Source organism: Poromitra crassiceps, assembly GCF_964638095.1.
Source record: "Poromitra crassiceps genome assembly, chromosome: 14".
NCBI lineage: Eukaryota > Metazoa > Chordata > Actinopteri > Beryciformes > Melamphaidae > Poromitra > Poromitra crassiceps.
The window spans coordinates 21,235,297-21,253,132 of NC_139633.1; the positions used below are offsets into that span (position 1 = coordinate 21,235,297).

Here is a 17,836-nt window from a genome sequence, read left to right on the forward strand (position 1 = left end):
TCAACTAAGAAACTATTGTCAGCATGACTGGACATTTGCTGATTCAAGTATTCAGTAGACTATCGGTGCAACCATCTGCTATTTGATATGTTTATTTGATATCAGCTGACACAGAGTAATGTATCTGTTTTGACTGAAACTCAGACCAACAGGGTCATCACATTTCACCTGCAGCTACTCATCAAAGCAGTCACTCAGTGGGTGCATGACCCTAAGAATGAGGGGATACTCTGAAGACACAGATTCATCAACAGCACAGAAACACCTGCTTTCAATATACATTGTACCCCACCCAGGATTATGAGTTACAGTAGTATACAGTATCATGACATACAGTGACAGTATAAATATGACATACAGTGACAGTGATATGCAGTGACAGTAAATATATAATGTAGTATATGATAGCATATGATAGGAGGAACTTCATTATTTTAGCCTAAACTGAACTTATTTTCAAGCTTTTATGCCATTTTCACAGACCAAGGCATCTAGATTGACTAACATCATCACCTCCCTGATTAAACTGCAGCAAAGTCCATCCTCTGGTACCACTGACACAGCAAGTGAACTGAACTTATTGAATGAAAACAATCAAACCTTAGAATTGTTGATGATCGTTATACATTTTCAGAATGGACTGTAATTGGGGGGGGGGGGGCTGTTCAACCCATACTGGTTGTTTATTTATACCAGACATGTCACCTCCAGTCAGTGATCATCTCAAGAAAAAGAAATATACTGGATAAAAATATAATTGCAACACTGGATATGCAGTTCACTGTGGCTCCATGGTGCTAACTGACCAACAATAAAACGCCACTCCAAAATGTACAGTTTTATCTGGAAAAAGAGACATTTATTGGGTTCTGAACTATGAATATAGAGCTACAGATGTGCATTTTTTGAAGATCAGTCAGTAGGCTATCTGATGATAGAACTGCACATCTGAGAGTGGCCTTTTTTAATGTCGACCCCAAGGCATACCTGTGCAGTGTGCAATGATATGCCACACCTGTCAGGTGGATGGATGGATTATCTTGCAAAGGGGAAGTCCTCACTAACATGGATTTAAACAGATTTGTGAATAAAATTTGAGAGAAATAAGCCTTGTGTGTGCATAGAAAAAGTCTTTATTTTCCTTTAAGCTTTTATTTCAAATCATGAAAAATTGGACCAAAAACAAGTGTTGCATTTTATATTTTTGTTCACTATAAATGGTAAGAAAATCATTCATTCATTATTGTTTAACAAATACCTGTATATTCACTTACTTCACTTAATCAGTTTGATACTACTATGTTGTGGTATAAATGTATAGTATAAATGTGTCTTAAAGGTGTATGTCAGCCTAAAAAGTTGTGTAAACTCTGCTGTGTAAAATAAAAGGCGTGTGTAGTAGACCATTGATTGTAGTGTAGACTGGACTGAACTCTACATCAGGAAATGACCCAGTTCTACCGCTAGGTGGCGCCAGGGAGCAGAAGTTGCGTTTCCCTTCTTCAAAGTAACCGAGCCGCCTGTTTGAGGAACATGCAGGCAGCGGACAGCTCGTCCAGGCTGCTGCGAGCGTCAGTCAGTCAGTCGCGCTCACAGCAGAGCAGAGCAGAGCAGCTCATCTGCAGGAGACAACATGAGAGACTAGCATGCACGGACAATTCATATAAATGGCGCCTGTCAAAGGGAAATTCTATCAGCGGTTGCTGTTTTGTTTTGTTTTTCTTCCAATCTCAGGTGAGGAACGTTTTACGTTTTCACTGCATTTTGTGAGGAACTTAAAACATAGCGTTAGCAGCCACACCACTGTGCATGCCATGAGTGTGGGACTCGCGCTGTCTGCAGTTTAGTTTAGCTGGCTTCACATTTGTAGCCAGGGAGTTCAATGCAAAACTTCTGCTGTGTAGTACCAGTAGATGCTGATGCTGGTGTGCGACATTTTTACAGCATGAATGAATGAACCTCACAGACTGAAGCAGTTTATTCAGAAGTGGACCCCACCACGAGCTCTCAATGTCTTTGCAGGTGGAGCACTGCTGCGCATCATCTATTTTTGGTGTAGCCTAGCCTACTGTGAATTAAACGGCCCCCAATTCTTACCTTAGCCATCATATTTTTCAGCAGTATCAAAAGTTGAGTGTTTTGTGTATGACATCATTGCCAACGGCCAAAAAGGATGATGAAGAAGAAGAGTAACGTAGAGTATGTCAGAGTAAAGTAACGTTTAGAGTCAGTAGAGGAAGAAAAAGGGACATGGGTTTTTTCTGTTTACTCTGTGATAATCTAACTTCAGTGTAACAGGCTCTGAGAGAGAAGTGGTGTGTGTGTCTATCATTCCAACAAAACCAAGCATATCGATATTCATGTGCATTATCAATAGCCTCTTATGCCTACATCATTGTCATAGAGTTGGTGTAACTTATAGGTGTCGCATGGCGCTCATAGGACACAACCTTTTAGGATCATGCCTTGCTTTTGGGGCAGCAGACCTTGGTTAAGAAAACATCGCATACAGTTGAAGGCTGTTGAATCAGAAATCGACATCTTTAAAATGTAGTCAGTGAGTCTGGCAGATATCAGTTCTCTACTCACTCAACAAAGGTGACATGCATGTTCAGTAATACGTTGCTCTCTAAAGGGAGTAATGGGATCAGCCGTTTCACCTTCAGCCTGTGACTTTATGAGCCATAAGTAATTGGATTAAAGGTGCAGTACAGTAGAAAGACAATGTGATTACTGTAGCTCAGGACAGTAGACCTCCTGCTAGCAGGACAGGATACAACCCTATTCACCATAGTAGAGCATTTTACTTTGTGTCACACTTAAAGGAACACTCCGCCCATTTTCAACCAGCTTTGTATCATTAGAACATCAGTAGTATATCAGAAAACTGTAAACGGTTTTGAAGTCTGTCATTTAATTTGACAGTTATTGAGTGTTAAAGTGTGGACCAGTGACATCACTGGTCCACACTAACTCAAATTAATAACTCATTAACTCAAATCAACTCTCAATAACTGTCAAACTATTCATCATTCATCTAGTTTGACAGTTATTGAGAGTTGATTTGAGTTAATGAGTTATTCATTTGAGTTAGTGTGGACCAGTGATGTCACTGGTCCACACTTTAACACTCAATAACTGTCAAATTAAATGACAGACTTCAAAACCGTTTACAGTTTTCTGATATACTACTGATGTTCTAATGATACAAAGCTGGTTGAAAATGGGCGGAGTGTTCCTTTAAACCCATTTGAGTTTAGAAACAATCCATTGCCGGAGCATCCATACATAGCATCCATAGTTCAGTAGAACTATTTTAACTTGAGTTTGCAAGTGATTTGACTGTCAGAAGATAACACTGCAGATTCCTATGGCAGTTCACTGTATGCTGTGGATGACCGTTCAATCATGAACTCACTTCTAAGCCTGTAATTAGACCAATGTGGATGGATATTGGATTTGCCGGATTCCCATCAGTTCAATGTTCCTCTAGCCTCAGTCGGCCCCATGCTGATAACCAGCACCTCACGTTCTCAACTCTGACCGTTCTCCTCTCTCTTTCCACAGGTGTTTTTTGTTTTAGCGAGTTATTTTTTATCAAGGAGCCCCATGATGTCACTGTCATGCGGAAAGACGCCGTCATCTTGGACTGTCAGGCGCATGGAGAGGCGCCCATCGATGTCCGATGGCTCAAGAACAGAGTAAAACTAGCGGAGAACGATCGAGTCTACCTTCTCTCCAATGGCTCCCTTTATATTTCGGAGGTGGAGAGCAGAAGAGGAGACAAATCAGATGAAGGGTTTTATCAGTGCCTCGCTCAGAACAAGTATGGAGCCATCCTGAGCCAAAAAGCCCGTCTTACAATCGCAAGTGAGTAGCATGCTGGTGTGACCCGCGTTGTGTAGTCCCCCCGTAGCTGGGAATCGAACTCGCAGCCTCTGGCATCATGGGATGGGAGGCGGATGCTCTAGGTCCGAGAGCATCCCATGATGCCCGAGGTTGCCTCCTCGCTCCTCCTCCTCGCTAGAGCCTCCTAGAGTCTCTAGCGAGGAGGCTCTAGCCTCTGTCGCTAGAGCGTCTCTTGAGGTCTCGGGTGAGGTGTACTCACTGCACAGCACACCACCTGCTGGCTACCGTAATAAAACTGGGATCATGTTGGGAACGTGACAGCATGGAGGGCGAAGTGTGATGTGAATCGATCGTATTCTAGTTGTCTGCTAACGTTTGTTGGCGTACAACAGTAGTAATCAGTAGAAGTGGAGATTTGACAGTCTAAAGCTGTGCGTGCGACGGTGTGCGTATTAAGTTTCAAATCTCCCTGCATGGATCATCCTCGTTTTTTCCTCACTGCTCAGTGTTGCATTTTGGGCATTAGCTTCTTTAATCCAGCTAATGGGGGAGGAAGAGAAGCTTTTCATGGCTTTAGTGGTAGGCTGGTAGCAGTGGGGGAAGGGGGAGGTCTTCAAAGTTAGGAGGCCAGAAACAGATACTATTTGGAAGGAGAATATGCCCATTGGTGTGTTAATGAAGGAGCTGCGGATCTGAAAGGTCAGGAGCTGGCCAGGAGCTAGCAGCTCTCCAGCGCTAAAGAGTGGATGACCCCTATTCACCGGGCCGGGCTTTCATGTTATTGCTCCCTGATCGCTGGAGGAATTGTTCTTTTGGAATGCTTTTTCCTCCAGCGCTGCTGTGAGAGTTGGCCTGTTCTCTCACGGGGGAGTAGGGACGCTTCAGGCAGAGTTGGGTCTTTTGGGACCTATTCCTGGGTGTCACCCCCCACACCCCCCCAGGCCGTGCTTCTTGCTGTGCCACTTTTGCAGAAAAGATGTTACCCTATGCCTTCCCCTCCCCCTCCCCCTCGCCCTCCCCCCCCCCCCCCCCACCCCTCCCTCTCCCCCCATGCTTGCCCACCCACAGGTTTTTAACATTCCCTGCAGGATGGGGAAATTCCCTCTTAATTTAATCCACCTGAGATATTGTACAGGAGCTACTTTCCATATCCTGCTTGGTGACCCTTGCTGTGTAAAAACGTCACTGATCACAGTAATACATACTGGTGGGTGATGATTGCCTTACTTTGGCGTGCATTCCTCCTCTGATGTGATCCTGATGTTGAGTAGATCCAACTGATGTTGAGAGACAGACAACATTGTCTGCTTTTGCCCAGGATGGTTTATACCCATGATGTGCACTTTAGATGAAAAACTGGTAGAAAAACACTGCATAGTGTTGTCAGCTCTTTTCAAATAATTGTCTGGGAAGTTTCGCTTTATGAAACATAATGACATAAAACACACAAGTTTTACAACAGTTGTCGAGATACTTGATATAATTGAATTTGAGTATATTCAGAATTATCGGAATTATTCTAAAACTACACGTTCCCTTTATTGGCATGCATTTCTACTGTAATCCACGTCCGATATTAACTGGACATGGTAAGTGTGCGTAGTTTTATTAATTGAGTGGTTTACCGGCTTTATGGTTTGAACTGAAGAGGTGATAAAGGCTGACAGTAGAGTTTACTAGTTTGTTTTAAAATGGCACTTAGACCTGCTTGAGGGTCTATCTGGAACCTCATAAAATTTGCACATACCTGAGAAATGCTCAGTTGAAGGAGACAATGGTAGCAGTGGGGGTTGCTGAGAATAGCGCATGTGCTCGCGTGCACACACACACACACACACACACACACACACACACACACACACACACACGCACAAAAGTGAATTGCCGTTACCTAATACCACAGCCTGAGTGTCCCTGAGTGTCTAAATGAGCAAACTTTATTGCAGGTCTTAGCAGTGCAGAGCTGGAGGTTCTGCTTCACTGCTCTGCAGGTCTTAGCAGTGCAGGGCTGGAGGTTCTGCAGGTCTTAGCAGTGCAGGGCTGGAGGTTCTGCAGGTCTTAGCAGTGCAGTGCTGGAGGTTCTGCAGGTCTTAGCAGTGCAGTGCTGGAGGTTCTACAGGTCTTAGCAGTGCAGTACTGGAGGTTCTGCAGGTCTTAGCAGTGCAGTGCTGGAGGTTCTGCAGGTCTTAGCAGTGCAGTGCTGGAGGTTCTGCAGGTCTTAGCAGTGCAGGGCTAGAGCTTCTGCAGGTCTTAGCAGTGCAGGGCTAGAGCTTCTGCAGGTCTTAGCAGTGCAGTGCTGGAGGTTCTGCAGGTCTTAGCAGTGCAGTGCTGGAGGTTCTGCAGGTCTTAGCAGTGCAGGGCTAGAGCTTCTGCAGGTCTTAGCAGTGCAGGGCTGGATGTTCTGCAGGTCTTAGCAGTGCAGGGCAGGAGGTTCTGCAGGTCTTAGCAGTGCAGGGCTGGAGGTTCTGCAGGTCTTAGCAGTGCAGGGCTGGAGGTTCTGCAGGTCTTAGCAGTGCAGGGCAGGAGGTTCTGCAGGTCTTAGCAGTGCAGGGCTGGAGGTTCTGCTTCACCGCTCTGTGGCCAAAGACTGAAAAGCTTTTCACTCTGACCCTTTTTGTCCACTTTGCCCCCCCCCCCCGTGCATCAGAAGAAAAAAGCTTTCTTTTGGGGGCAATTGTTGGTCCAGATCTCAGTGGACAGAACAGCTGGGCCTATTCACCACTGCAAGGCTAATTATGTTAATGCTACACGTTACATCAGAGATTGACTCAGTTTAATTTGGACACAAAACGCCACAACAGCTAACTCAGGTGTTAAATCCCTCAGCAGGGAGAGTGATAGAGCAACATGTGGGCGGCCGGGGACTTTTAGTGCCTCCTGTCCACAGCTTCTTCTCACCTCTGGACGTAGAGATCCCTCACTACCAAGTCTTTTCCTTTGGCTCAGTCACTTCTTTATAAAGCACCATTATTCCTTTGGACTCAAATGAAATTGCACCCGTCTTGTGAGTGACTGTGAGTTGAACTGTCTTTGTGTCTGAAGTGCAGATGGTCTATGTATGTTGAAGCTGCTAGTGACTTGAGTCCTTCAAGAATGTGATGGGTCACCTTAAACACCGGCTTGCTAAAGCACAAAGGTGAGAGGGGATTTGGCCTTGATGAATAGGCATGTGACACATGAGCCTCATCACGTGACCTCTGTCAGTAGTCTTCAGATTGACGGAGAAAGATGGCCTCCTGAGCGGCCTCCGTTCAGCCAGGCCTCTTCTTGACCGCAGGTACACAAGGCATTCACATACAGGAGGGATAGTGAAGCCATATCAATTAGCTCTTCTCAAAGTATCTTATCGCTGGTGGGCTATCTCCAAAGTGTCAACTTTTCAGGAGCTAAGAATCACAAACAGTCTTGTTTTTCAGCTTGACTCAGTTATGTGTTTTTCAGTTGATCCAGTGAGTTTTTTTTTTAAAGGGGAGTAGAACTTCATCACCCACACATCAATTAAAGTTAAAATATGAAAATCAGCTGAACTGGAGTTACAAGGTTTTCATCTGACAAAGGCGATGACACGTCCCACGTGTATACATTGGTTGGATGTCAGAGCGTTTGCATGTCGGCACACATCATTTCATTTGTGTCTTCGTATTCTTGGTCAGCTTCCAGCGTCGTTGCTACGCAATACGAGGGGAACGTGGTTCTCTCTCCTGTGTGTTACGCCAAACTCAACACAAACACCTGTCAGTTTTACTGTTGTCTTCCTTGTCACTAAGTGCGCCCGATTGCTATAACATGACTTTAGACCTCTTATGAATCAGCGGGGTATTTTGTAATATTTGGATCAAAAACCGAAGGTCAGACCACGTCTGTGTCGTTGGTATACTTGGTTGTTCACAGAATTCACGTCCGCGCTCATTGTTTTGACTTGGTGTGTGGCGTGCCCCCAGTTCTGGTTGTGTGACGTCAGGGTGTCCCCAAGAATTAGTCAACATTCACAACTGTCTTACGTAGACAAAATGGAAAAAAAACTCAGTGTAGGAAATTCCGTAGAAAGTTAACGATCGCTTTGAGATAACAGTAGCCTTTTGTCGAAGAAACATCCCACTCAATGTCAACGGAAGACCTACAGGCTGTGCTTTGTAATGGCTTTAACAGATTAGCATCTTGTTTGGCTTGTATCTAGTTTGGGAGGGGGTTGGCTATTCTCACACTGAGTGCTATAGAGAGGCAAAGTGGAACGTCACTTCCTGCTTCACCACTGTACCAGAGATTTTCATTCGCCATTTATTTTCCCATAGACATTTCGTGAAACTGAGGGAGGACCACCGCTCAATCCGGCAACGTCTTGGTTAAGGTGCTGGAAAAACAACTGCAGAATCCACAATGAAAGGGCTTGCACTAAAATTCACATTTATTGTGAGCTTTCGGTCAGCAAGACCTCAAAGCTCACAATAAATGTGAATTTTAGTGCAAATTTAAGTGTGCGGAAAGCCCTTCTTTCACCATAGACATTTCGTTAAATGTTTATGAAATAGTTGTACTTCGTCGAACCAAACGGTTCAGCTAACGCTATAATCGGGAGAGACCATATACATTTCACTCGGACCAAAACTTTAAAAAACAACATAAAAAAAAACATTTTCTTTATGTTTTGGTCAAAGTGAAATGTTATGCGATCTCTCCTGTTTCTAAATATATCTGTACCGTTTGGTTTGAACCAATAAAACTATTTTTTATAAGCATTTTACTTAGAAAAATAATGCACACCCGCACACTGTCTTCACTTGCTCAAAATTGGAAAATTTCCAATTTTGAGCAAGTGAAGACAGTGTGCGGGTGTCCATTATTTTTCTAAGTGATTCTACTCCACCTACGCACCTGCCACAAGACTTCTCAGGTGTGCAAGAGACTTTGGTTGATTATAAGCATTTTACGAAATGTCTATGGGAAAATAAATGGCGGATGAAAATCTCTGGTACAGTGCTGAAGCAGGAAGTAGGCGGTGACTTTGCCTCTCTATATCACTGTAGTAATATAAATATGAGCTTTGTCCAAGTTTCAACCAAAGAGTTCAAAGAGCTTTGAAGGAGTTATTTGAATAAGCGGTTGCTATTAGCTCTGTCCATAATATTATGCAGGCCGGACACTAGGACCACAGCGTTAATTTGAGGTTGCTAAGGAACACATCTGACTTGCAGCGGCTCGGCACAATAAGAAGAAGGCAAACGTTGGCACAGTATGAGATGTGACGTGGATGAATGAAATAGCCTTAAGTGAAATAACTTCGAGGCCTGGGCTCTTGTTTTTCTCCTCTGCTGGACACCAAAGGTTACCATGGTTCCCTCGAACGGCAGTCAGTCCCCAGAGGTCAAAGGTTTCTTTCAACTGTTCAATAGATGGACGGCTCGGAAGACGAGAGCCCAGCGCTTAAATCTTCCCGACAATAACGCCGCGCCTCCATTTTTATCAGTCGCTTTAATCGTTCCAATCAGTGTGTCTACTTTGTTTTCATGAGCGTGTCGGACTACTAACAAGTTTTGATTTTGTTCTCCCCCCCCAATCATATCGTTTCATTCAAAGAATGAAATGCTAATTAAAGAGCCGAATGCACCTACTGGCCGATTGACTTCTTCTTCAGGCCGATGTTCTGACACCGAGATTAGAAACAATGGAGCCACTGTCTCTGCTGAGTGGAGGAGCTGCTGCTGAGTGATTGGAAAACTTTGTTGGAAGATAAGGGAGTGGAGGAGGGGCTGAACGCCCACTAACCCCCCACCCACCCACCCACCCCCTGGCCCGGCCGGCCTCGAGAGGTCAGGCCGCTCATGGGAATAGCTCTTTGTTTAGCCAGGCCAGTGGTCACTTGACTGTCCTGCAGCCTGTGTGTGTGTGGAGCTGCTGCTGCACTACATCTGCCACCCGCTCACTGATTGATTTGTGGGGCTTTTCAGCGTCACATTCTTCTCCTTGCTTATCAGCGTTCTTTTTTCTTCTTCCCAGAAGCCCTTATTAATGTTGGGTGGGGTCACTGACTCATCACTCAGCTCATTTGTGCTCTGTTGCCTCTGTGCCGTTAATCAGCAGGTATGTTTACATAATGTGTAACGAATAAAAACACGGAGCAAGGATTTGCACGTCCTCCTCCCACTGCTGAATGGCGTCAATACAGCATGCAGCCTGCGGGAGCAGCAGAAAGATGATCAATCTTAATGTCTCCCCAAAAACATCGGTCCCTCGGGGGCCCTCACTGCCATCCAGACAGCTTAGCACCCTGCACAAATGCCCTCTATCATCCAGAGTGTTGAAACCAGGCTGAGGCGAGCGTGCTGCTGTTCCATTCTGGATGCTGCTGACTACAGCATCATGTGATGACTTTGCATGGTTCAGCAGAGACTCACAACTCCTCCTGACACTAGCTGGAACGTAGGACTGATTCATTTGCTCGAGGAGAATGTCCTCCTGACACTTTCCTGGCATCGGGGATGTCTTTGGGGCTGTGGTCTCATCTGACACATTTGAGAAGGCTTTGTAAGATGTGCTTTGACAGGGACGTGGTTGTCTGATGGGACAGTTGATGTGACAAATTGAGATGGATAATTTTTTTTAGACCAACTGTATTGTACTATCTCATCATCCCACAGCTTGAGCCAGTCGAATGTCAGTGCAACACATCTGTTTTAGAAATAAAATAAAATAGTTCGATCTTCCGGCAGTGGCCGGAGTCACAGGAGGAAAGATGGCGGCTGACCTGCCTCCTGATATTTGTAAGGGAACCTTTGTTGAGCCCTGACCTGTCCACTGACCTTCAGCTTGTCAAGCTGCTGGCAGCAGCAGGCACATCTGCTGCCGGGGGGCGAGAAGCCAAACTCCTCTGGTTCTGCTGGGGGGCTAGGGTCAGCTCTTCTGGTTCTGCTGGGGGGCTAGGGTCAGCTCATCTGGTTCTGCTGGGGGGCTAGGGTCAGCTCATCTGGTTCTGCTGGGGGGCTAGGGTCAACTCCTCTGGTTCTGCTGGGGGGGCTAGGGTCAGCTCCTCTGGTTCTTCTGGGCGGCTAGGGTCAACTCCTCTGGTTCTGCTGGGGGGGGCTAGGGTCAGCTCCTCTGGTTCTTCTGGGGGGGCTAGGGTCAGCTCCTCTGGTTCTGCTGGGGGGCTAGGGTCAGCTCCTCTGGTTCTGCTGGGCAGCTAGGGTCAGCTCCTCTGGTTCTGCTGGGGGGCTAGGGTCAGCTCCTCTGGTTCTGCTGGGCAGCTAGGGTCAGCTCCTCTGCTTCTGCTGGGCAGCTAGGGTCAGCTCCTCTGCTTCTGCTGGCGGGCTAGGGTCAGCTCCTCTGGTTCTGCTGGGCAGCTAGGGTCAGCTCCTCTGCTTCTGCTGGCGGGCTAGGGTCAGCTCCTCTGGTTCTGCTGGGGGGCTAGGGTCAGCTCCTCTGGTTCTGCTGGGGGGTTAGGGTCAGCTCATCTGGTTCTGCTGATGGCACATTTATGTTAATTCTGTGGGATTATGCTCAGGCAAAATGGGATGGACATGACAAAGAGGATGTTTGTCCTTCTGTAGTTGGCAACTTGGCACAGTGAACTCTAGGCTCATGACAGATAGTTGGCACAGTGAACTCTAGGCTCTGACAGACTTGTAGTTGGCACAGTGAACTCTAGGCTCTGACAGACTTGTAGTTGGCACAGTGAACTCTAGGCTCTGACAGACTTGTAGTTGGCACAGTGAACTCTAGGCTCTGACAGACTGGTAGTTGGCACAGTGAACTCTAGGCTCTGACAGACTTGTAGTTGGCACAGTGAACTCTAGGCTCTGACAGACTTGTAGTTGGCACAGTGAACTCTAGGCTCTGACAGACTTGTAGTTGGCACAGTGAACTCTAGGCTCTGACAGACTGGTAGTTGGCACAGTGAACTCTAGGCTCTGACAGACTGGTAGTTGGCACAGTGAACTCTAGGCTCTGACAGACTTGTAGTTGGCACAGTGAACTCTAGGCTCTGACAGACTTGTAGTTGGCACAGTGAACTCTAGGCTCTGACAGACTTGTAGTTGGCACAGTGAACTCTAGGCTCTGACAGACTGGTAGTTGGCACAGTGAACTCTAGGCTCTGACAGACTTGTAGTTGGCACAGTGAACTCTAGGCTCTGACAGACTGGTAGTTGGCACAGTGAACTCTAGGCTCTGACAGACTGGTAGTTGGCACAGTGAACTCTAGGCTCTGACAGACTTGTAGTTGGCACAGTGAACTCTAGGCTCTGACAGACTTGTAGTTGGCACAGTGAACTCTAGGCTCTGACAGACTGGTAGTTGGCACAGTGAACTCTAGGCTCTGACAGAATTGTAGTTGGCACAGTGAACTCTAGGCTCTGACAGACTGGTAGTTGGCACAGTGAACTCTAGGCTCTGACAGACTGGTAGTTGGCACAGTGAACTCTAGGCTCATGACAGACTTGTAGTTGGCACAGTGAACTCTAGGCTCTGACAGACTTGTAGTTGGCACAGTGAATTCTAGGCTCATGACAGACTTGTAGTTGGCACAGTGAACTCTAGGCTCTGACAGACTTGTAGTTGGCACAGTGAACTCTAGGCTCATGACAGACTTGTAGTTGGCACAGTGAACTCTAGGTTCATGACAGACTTGTAGTTGGCACAGTGAACTCTAGGCTCTGACAGACTTGTAGTTGGCACAGTGAATTCTAGGCTCATGACAGACTTGTAGTTGGCACAGTGAACTCTAGGCTCTGACAGACTTGTAGTTGGCACAGTGAACTCTAGGCTCTGACAGACTTGTAGTTGGCACAGTGAACTCTAGGCTCTGACAGACTGGTAGTTGGCACAGTGAACTCTAGGCTCTGACAGACTGGTAGTTGGCACAGTGAACTCTAGGCTCTGACAGACTTGTAGTTGGCACAGTGAACTCTAGGCTCTGACAGACTTGTAGTTGGCACAGTGAACTCTAGGCTCTGACAGACTTGTAGTTGGCACAGTGAACTCTAGGCTCTGACAGACTGGTAGTTGGCACAGTGAACTCTAGGCTCTGACAGAATTGTAGTTGGCACAGTGAACTCTAGGCTCTGACAGACTGGTAGTTGGCACAGTGAACTCTAGGCTCTGACAGACTGGTAGTTGGCACAGTGAACTCTAGGCTCTGACAGACTTGTAGTTGGCACAGTGAACTCTAGGCTCTGACAGACTTGTAGTTGGCACAGTGAACTCTAGGCTCTGACAGACTGGTAGTTGGCACAGTGAACTCTAGGCTCTGACAGAATTGTAGTTGGCACAGTGAACTCTAGGCTCTGACAGACTGGTAGTTGGCACAGTGAACTCTAGGCTCTGACAGACTGGTAGTTGGCACAGTGAACTCTAGGCTCATGACAGACTTGTAGTTGGCACAGTGAACTCTAGGCTCTGACAGACTTGTAGTTGGCACAGTGAATTCTAGGCTCATGACAGACTTGTAGTTGGCACAGTGAACTCTAGGCTCTGACAGACTTGTAGTTGGCACAGTGAACTCTAGGCTCATGACAGACTTGTAGTTGGCACAGTGAACTCTAGGTTCATGACAGACTTATAGTTGGCACAGTGAACTCTAGGCTCTGACAGACTTGTAGTTGGCACAGTGAATTCTAGGCTCATGACAGACTTGTAGTTGGCACAGTGAACTCTAGGCTCTGACAGACTTGTAGTTGGCACAGTGAACTCTAGGCTCTGACAGACTGGTAGTTGGCACAGTGAACTCTAGGCTCATGACAGACTTGTAGTTGGCACAGTGAACTCTAGGTGACAGACAGACTGGTAGTTGGCACAGTGAACTCTAGGCTCTGACAGACTTGTAGTTGGCACAGTGAACTCTAGGCTCTGACAGGCTGGTAGTTGGCACAGTGAACTCTAGGCTCTGACAGACTTGTAGTTGGCACAGTGAACTCTAGGCTCTGACAGACTGGTAGTTGGCACAGTGAACTCTAGGCTCTGACAGACTTGTAGTTGGCACAGTGAACTCTAGGCTCTGACAGGCTGGTAGTTGGCACAGTGAACTCTAGGCTCTGACAGACTTGTAGTTGGCACAGTGAACTCTAGGCTCTGACAGACTTGTAGTTGGCACAGTGAACTCTAGGCTCTGACAGACTTGTAGTTGGCACAGTGAACTCTAGGTTCATGACAGACTGGTAGTTGGCACAGTGAACTCTAGGTTCATGACAGACTGGTAGTTGGCACAGTGAACTCTAGGCTCTGACAGACTGGTAGTTGGCACAGTGAACTCTAGGCTCATGACAGACTTGTAGTTGGCACAGTGAACTCTAGGCTCTGACAGACTGGTAGTTGGCACAGTGAACTCTAGGCTCTGACAGACTGGTAGTTGGCACAGTGAACTCTAGGCTCATGACAGACTTGTAGTTGGCACAGTGAACTCTAGGCTCTGACAGACTGGTAGTTGGCACAGTGAACTCTAGGCTCTGACAGACTGGTAGTTGGCACAGTGAACTCTAGGCTCATGACAGACTTGTAGTTGGCACAGTGAACTCTAGGCTCTGACAGACTTGTAGTTGGCACAGTGAACTCTAGGTTCATGACAGACTGGTAGTTGGCACAGTGAACTCTAGGCTCTGACAGACTGGTAGTTGGCACAGTGAACTCTAGGCTCATGACAGACTTGTAGTTGGCACAGTGAACTCTAGGCTCTGACAGACTTGTAGTTGGCACAGTGAACTCTAGGTTCATGACAGACTTGTAGTTGGCACAGTGAACTCTAGGCTCTGACAGACTTGTAGTTGGTACAGTGAACTCTAGGCTCTGACAGACTTGGCTGGACAAGACGTGGCATAAGACAAGTATGCAAGACTGTTAACATTGGGATTCAACCTGCCTCAGCTGTGTGTTGCTTTGAGAAAAGGTTGATGCTTCCGCTGTCTAAAATAGACTGGGAGAGAGGGGGAAAGACTGTCCTCTGCCATGCGTAGACACTCAGGGCAGCTTACAGCTTTATTATATTTACAGTAGGGGTGTAACATACACGTCCGAACCGTTTAGGTACGAGCCCAGGATGTAGGTTCAATACGCATTGCAAACCGCAAACCGAAACGAGGCCTTCACTGCTCAACTGTGCAAGTCTTCTACAAGGATATCATGGTCGACTAAAACTGAGAGAAAAAAGACTAAAGTTGTAAAAAAAAACATTGTCTTAAATTCAAATAAAAATTGTAACTAGACTGTGAAAATAAAAGAATTGTCAAATAAATTCAAATAAATTAGAAATTTGAACATCAAGAAAATGTCTCTGGCATTTCTACTTTTTTTTTTGCTGTATCGAAAACATACCAAACCGTGACACCCCTGTATCGCATCAAACCGAACCGAACCATGAATTTTGTGAACTAATGTACAGTAGTACACCCCTAATTCACAGTACTTTGTAGCAGTGATGTAATGCTTTGCAGCAGCTGGACAGCACGTATAAAAACACATCAATTGTGTTCTGTGTTTTGTATCAACAACTGGCAGATGTCAGAGTGAGATGCAGCAGGAGGGGAAAAAAATCTGTTGGGGAGGTTTACAGAAGGGCATCTAATCTAAATGCAGTAGGAAGTCAGCGCTCTGCTCCCAGTTGGAGAAGGTCCTCCTGAGTGATTGATTGGCAGTTTGCTGGGGAGCAGGCAGCGAGCTGCAGTGCATTCTGGGGTGGCCATGCAGGACTCTGGCTGAGTTGTGTGCTAGCCAGGATTTGTGGAGGTCAGAGGTGAGAGGTGAGGTTGCTGGGAAGGGCAGATGGTCGGAACTGTTTTTTCATGCTCTTTGGGAAAATATAGGCTGAGGTATTTACCCCTCATTGGAAACAAACTGGCCAAAATGGCCCATTATAAAGTGCTATAAGGCGTGTCTGCTTTGGTAGAAGAAAGGAAAAGGAAAACACAAACCCATAGTTGTCATTTTTATTGTTTAATTTGTAAGCTATGGACAGTGGATGAGTACAGATAACTATGCAGACCAAAGAGCTTTTCTCATTGAAGTGTTCTGTTCTGTTCAGCACCTTGATTATTTCATAAAGGAACATTAGACGCCCCTTGGCAAACATCATCACTCAAAGCAGAAGGTCAATCTCCATCTATTTTCAGCTGTGAGTGCTCTGGCCAATGCCTGACAAACCCATGCACTTATAGATTTTCAACCTAGTCTTAGTAGTTAATCAATAATCAATGATGATCCCGCTGTTTGTCAATCCGATATCATTTGAGTGAACGGAAAGGCAAAGTGGAGCGGCAGAGGATCAGTGCAGCTCATCTCGTGTGCCTTCCAGCCACATCACTTCAGCACATTAGTGGCATCTTTTAAAGAGCCCGGGGGGGGGCTCTTCATATCAAACAGTATGCCGGTGGTCTGGGCCTGCAGCACCAGAGGCCCAAGCTCAACATTAATTTGATTAAACAAATCCATGGCAAATGGACTCAGCCAAAGGATTTGGCCCCAAAGACAATTTGTGAGAATATGGTGGGCACATAACATTTCCCCCCCTCCCCTCACATTCTGCTCCAACAGCTACAGCTAATGGTATTGATGGTGAGTCATAAACAAGACGGGGTCGTCATTCCTGTAACTGTTCACCCCCCCCCCCCCCCCCCCCCCTGCCCCATCTAACCAATCAGGTCCCATGACCCCAACAACAACAAAAAGAAAGTGCTCCAGCTCTTAAAATAGACCCAGCAAAATTGCCTTTCAAATCCGCTAAGGGAGCTATCGGTAGAATGTTAAGAATTCCAATGTGATCTTTTTTTTTATTGAATAATCTTAGTGACAGAAACCATCTTCCCCTCCTTGGCCACTGGAAAAATGAGGAATTTCTTCCTCCAGAAACATCAGTGTGCAGCGTCATTTGGAGAGAGAATTCAGTATGAATTCAGTATGAATACTGAATTCAGTATGAAGTGCTGTCAGTGTGCAGACAGTGAATTCAGTATGAAGTATACACAGTGAATTCAGTATGAAGTGCTGTCAGTGTGCACACAGTGAATTCAGTATGAAGTGTTGTCAGTGTACACACAGTGAATTCAGTATGAAGTGCTGTCAGTGTGCACACAGTGAATTCAGTATGAAGTGTTGTCAGTGTACACACAGTGAATTCAGTATGAAGTGCTGTCAGTGTGCACACAGTGAATTCAGTATGAAGTGCTGTCAGTGTGCACACAGTGAATTCAGTATGAAGTGCTGTCAGTGTGCACACAGTGAATTCAGTATGAAGTACACACAGTGAATTCAGTATGAAGTGCTGTCAGTGTACACACAGTGAATTCAGTATGAAGTGCTGTCAGTGTGCACACAGTGAATTCAGTATGAAGTGCTGTCAGTGTGCACACAGTGAATTCAGTATGAAGTACACACAGTGAATTCAGTATGAAGTGCTGTCAGTGTGTGGGGATGATTCACTGAATGTTTTGCTTGGCACTCAGCGCTCTCCTGCTGTTTGGCACTGCAACACCTGGCAGCACAATTTACATGCAGCCATCCATCAAGGCTGTGTTACTGCCGTGTGTTTATGACGGGGCTGTGACTGCTGTGTGTTTATGACCGGGCTGGGCTTCCCTCTACCCGTTTCTCCAAAGCAGAGATGAACGCTGCATGTTGTCGTTTGTAGTTGGAGTGTGGAGGATATAATGTTGTGAGATATCCTGGCCTGAGTGCTCTGTGAAATCTGAAGAAATCAGAGCTAATCTGCAGTAGGGATGGACTAACTCTTGGCAGAGCCAGACAATCACCATTTCACCCACACGTTTTCTTTTTTCCCTTAGGGTTTGTGAAATTCCTTTTTTTTTCTTTTGTTTTTTCTGGTAAAACTAATTTTATTGGCTTTATGGGGTTTGTTTCAGTGTTTTTAGCTGCTAGTGCTCACTCAACAAATATTTAAACTCGCTTAGCTTTCCATTGAGCTTTTTATGATTTCTACACCTTGAATATGTTGGGCAGACATGTTTTCACCTGGATGTCCCGTCCGCTTCTTTTCTGTGTCCTTGCTGCCGGG

General features: G+C 46.1%; 1 protein-coding gene across 1 annotated transcript in view; it reads left to right on the top strand.

Moving 5' to 3' along the window:
• Positions 1-1,667: 1,667 nt before the first annotated feature.
• Positions 1,668-17,836, top strand: part of prtga (protogenin homolog a (Gallus gallus)) — a gene marked incomplete at both ends in the record, with an annotated part of 45,382 nt that continues 29,213 nt past the window's right edge. Inside the window, 2 exons of the mRNA XM_083650663.1 lie at positions 1,668-1,734; positions 3,568-3,870. Coding sequence (XP_083506789.1) covers positions 1,668-1,734; positions 3,568-3,870 — 370 coding nt within the window. The remainder of the gene's footprint in view (positions 1,735-3,567; positions 3,871-17,836) is intronic.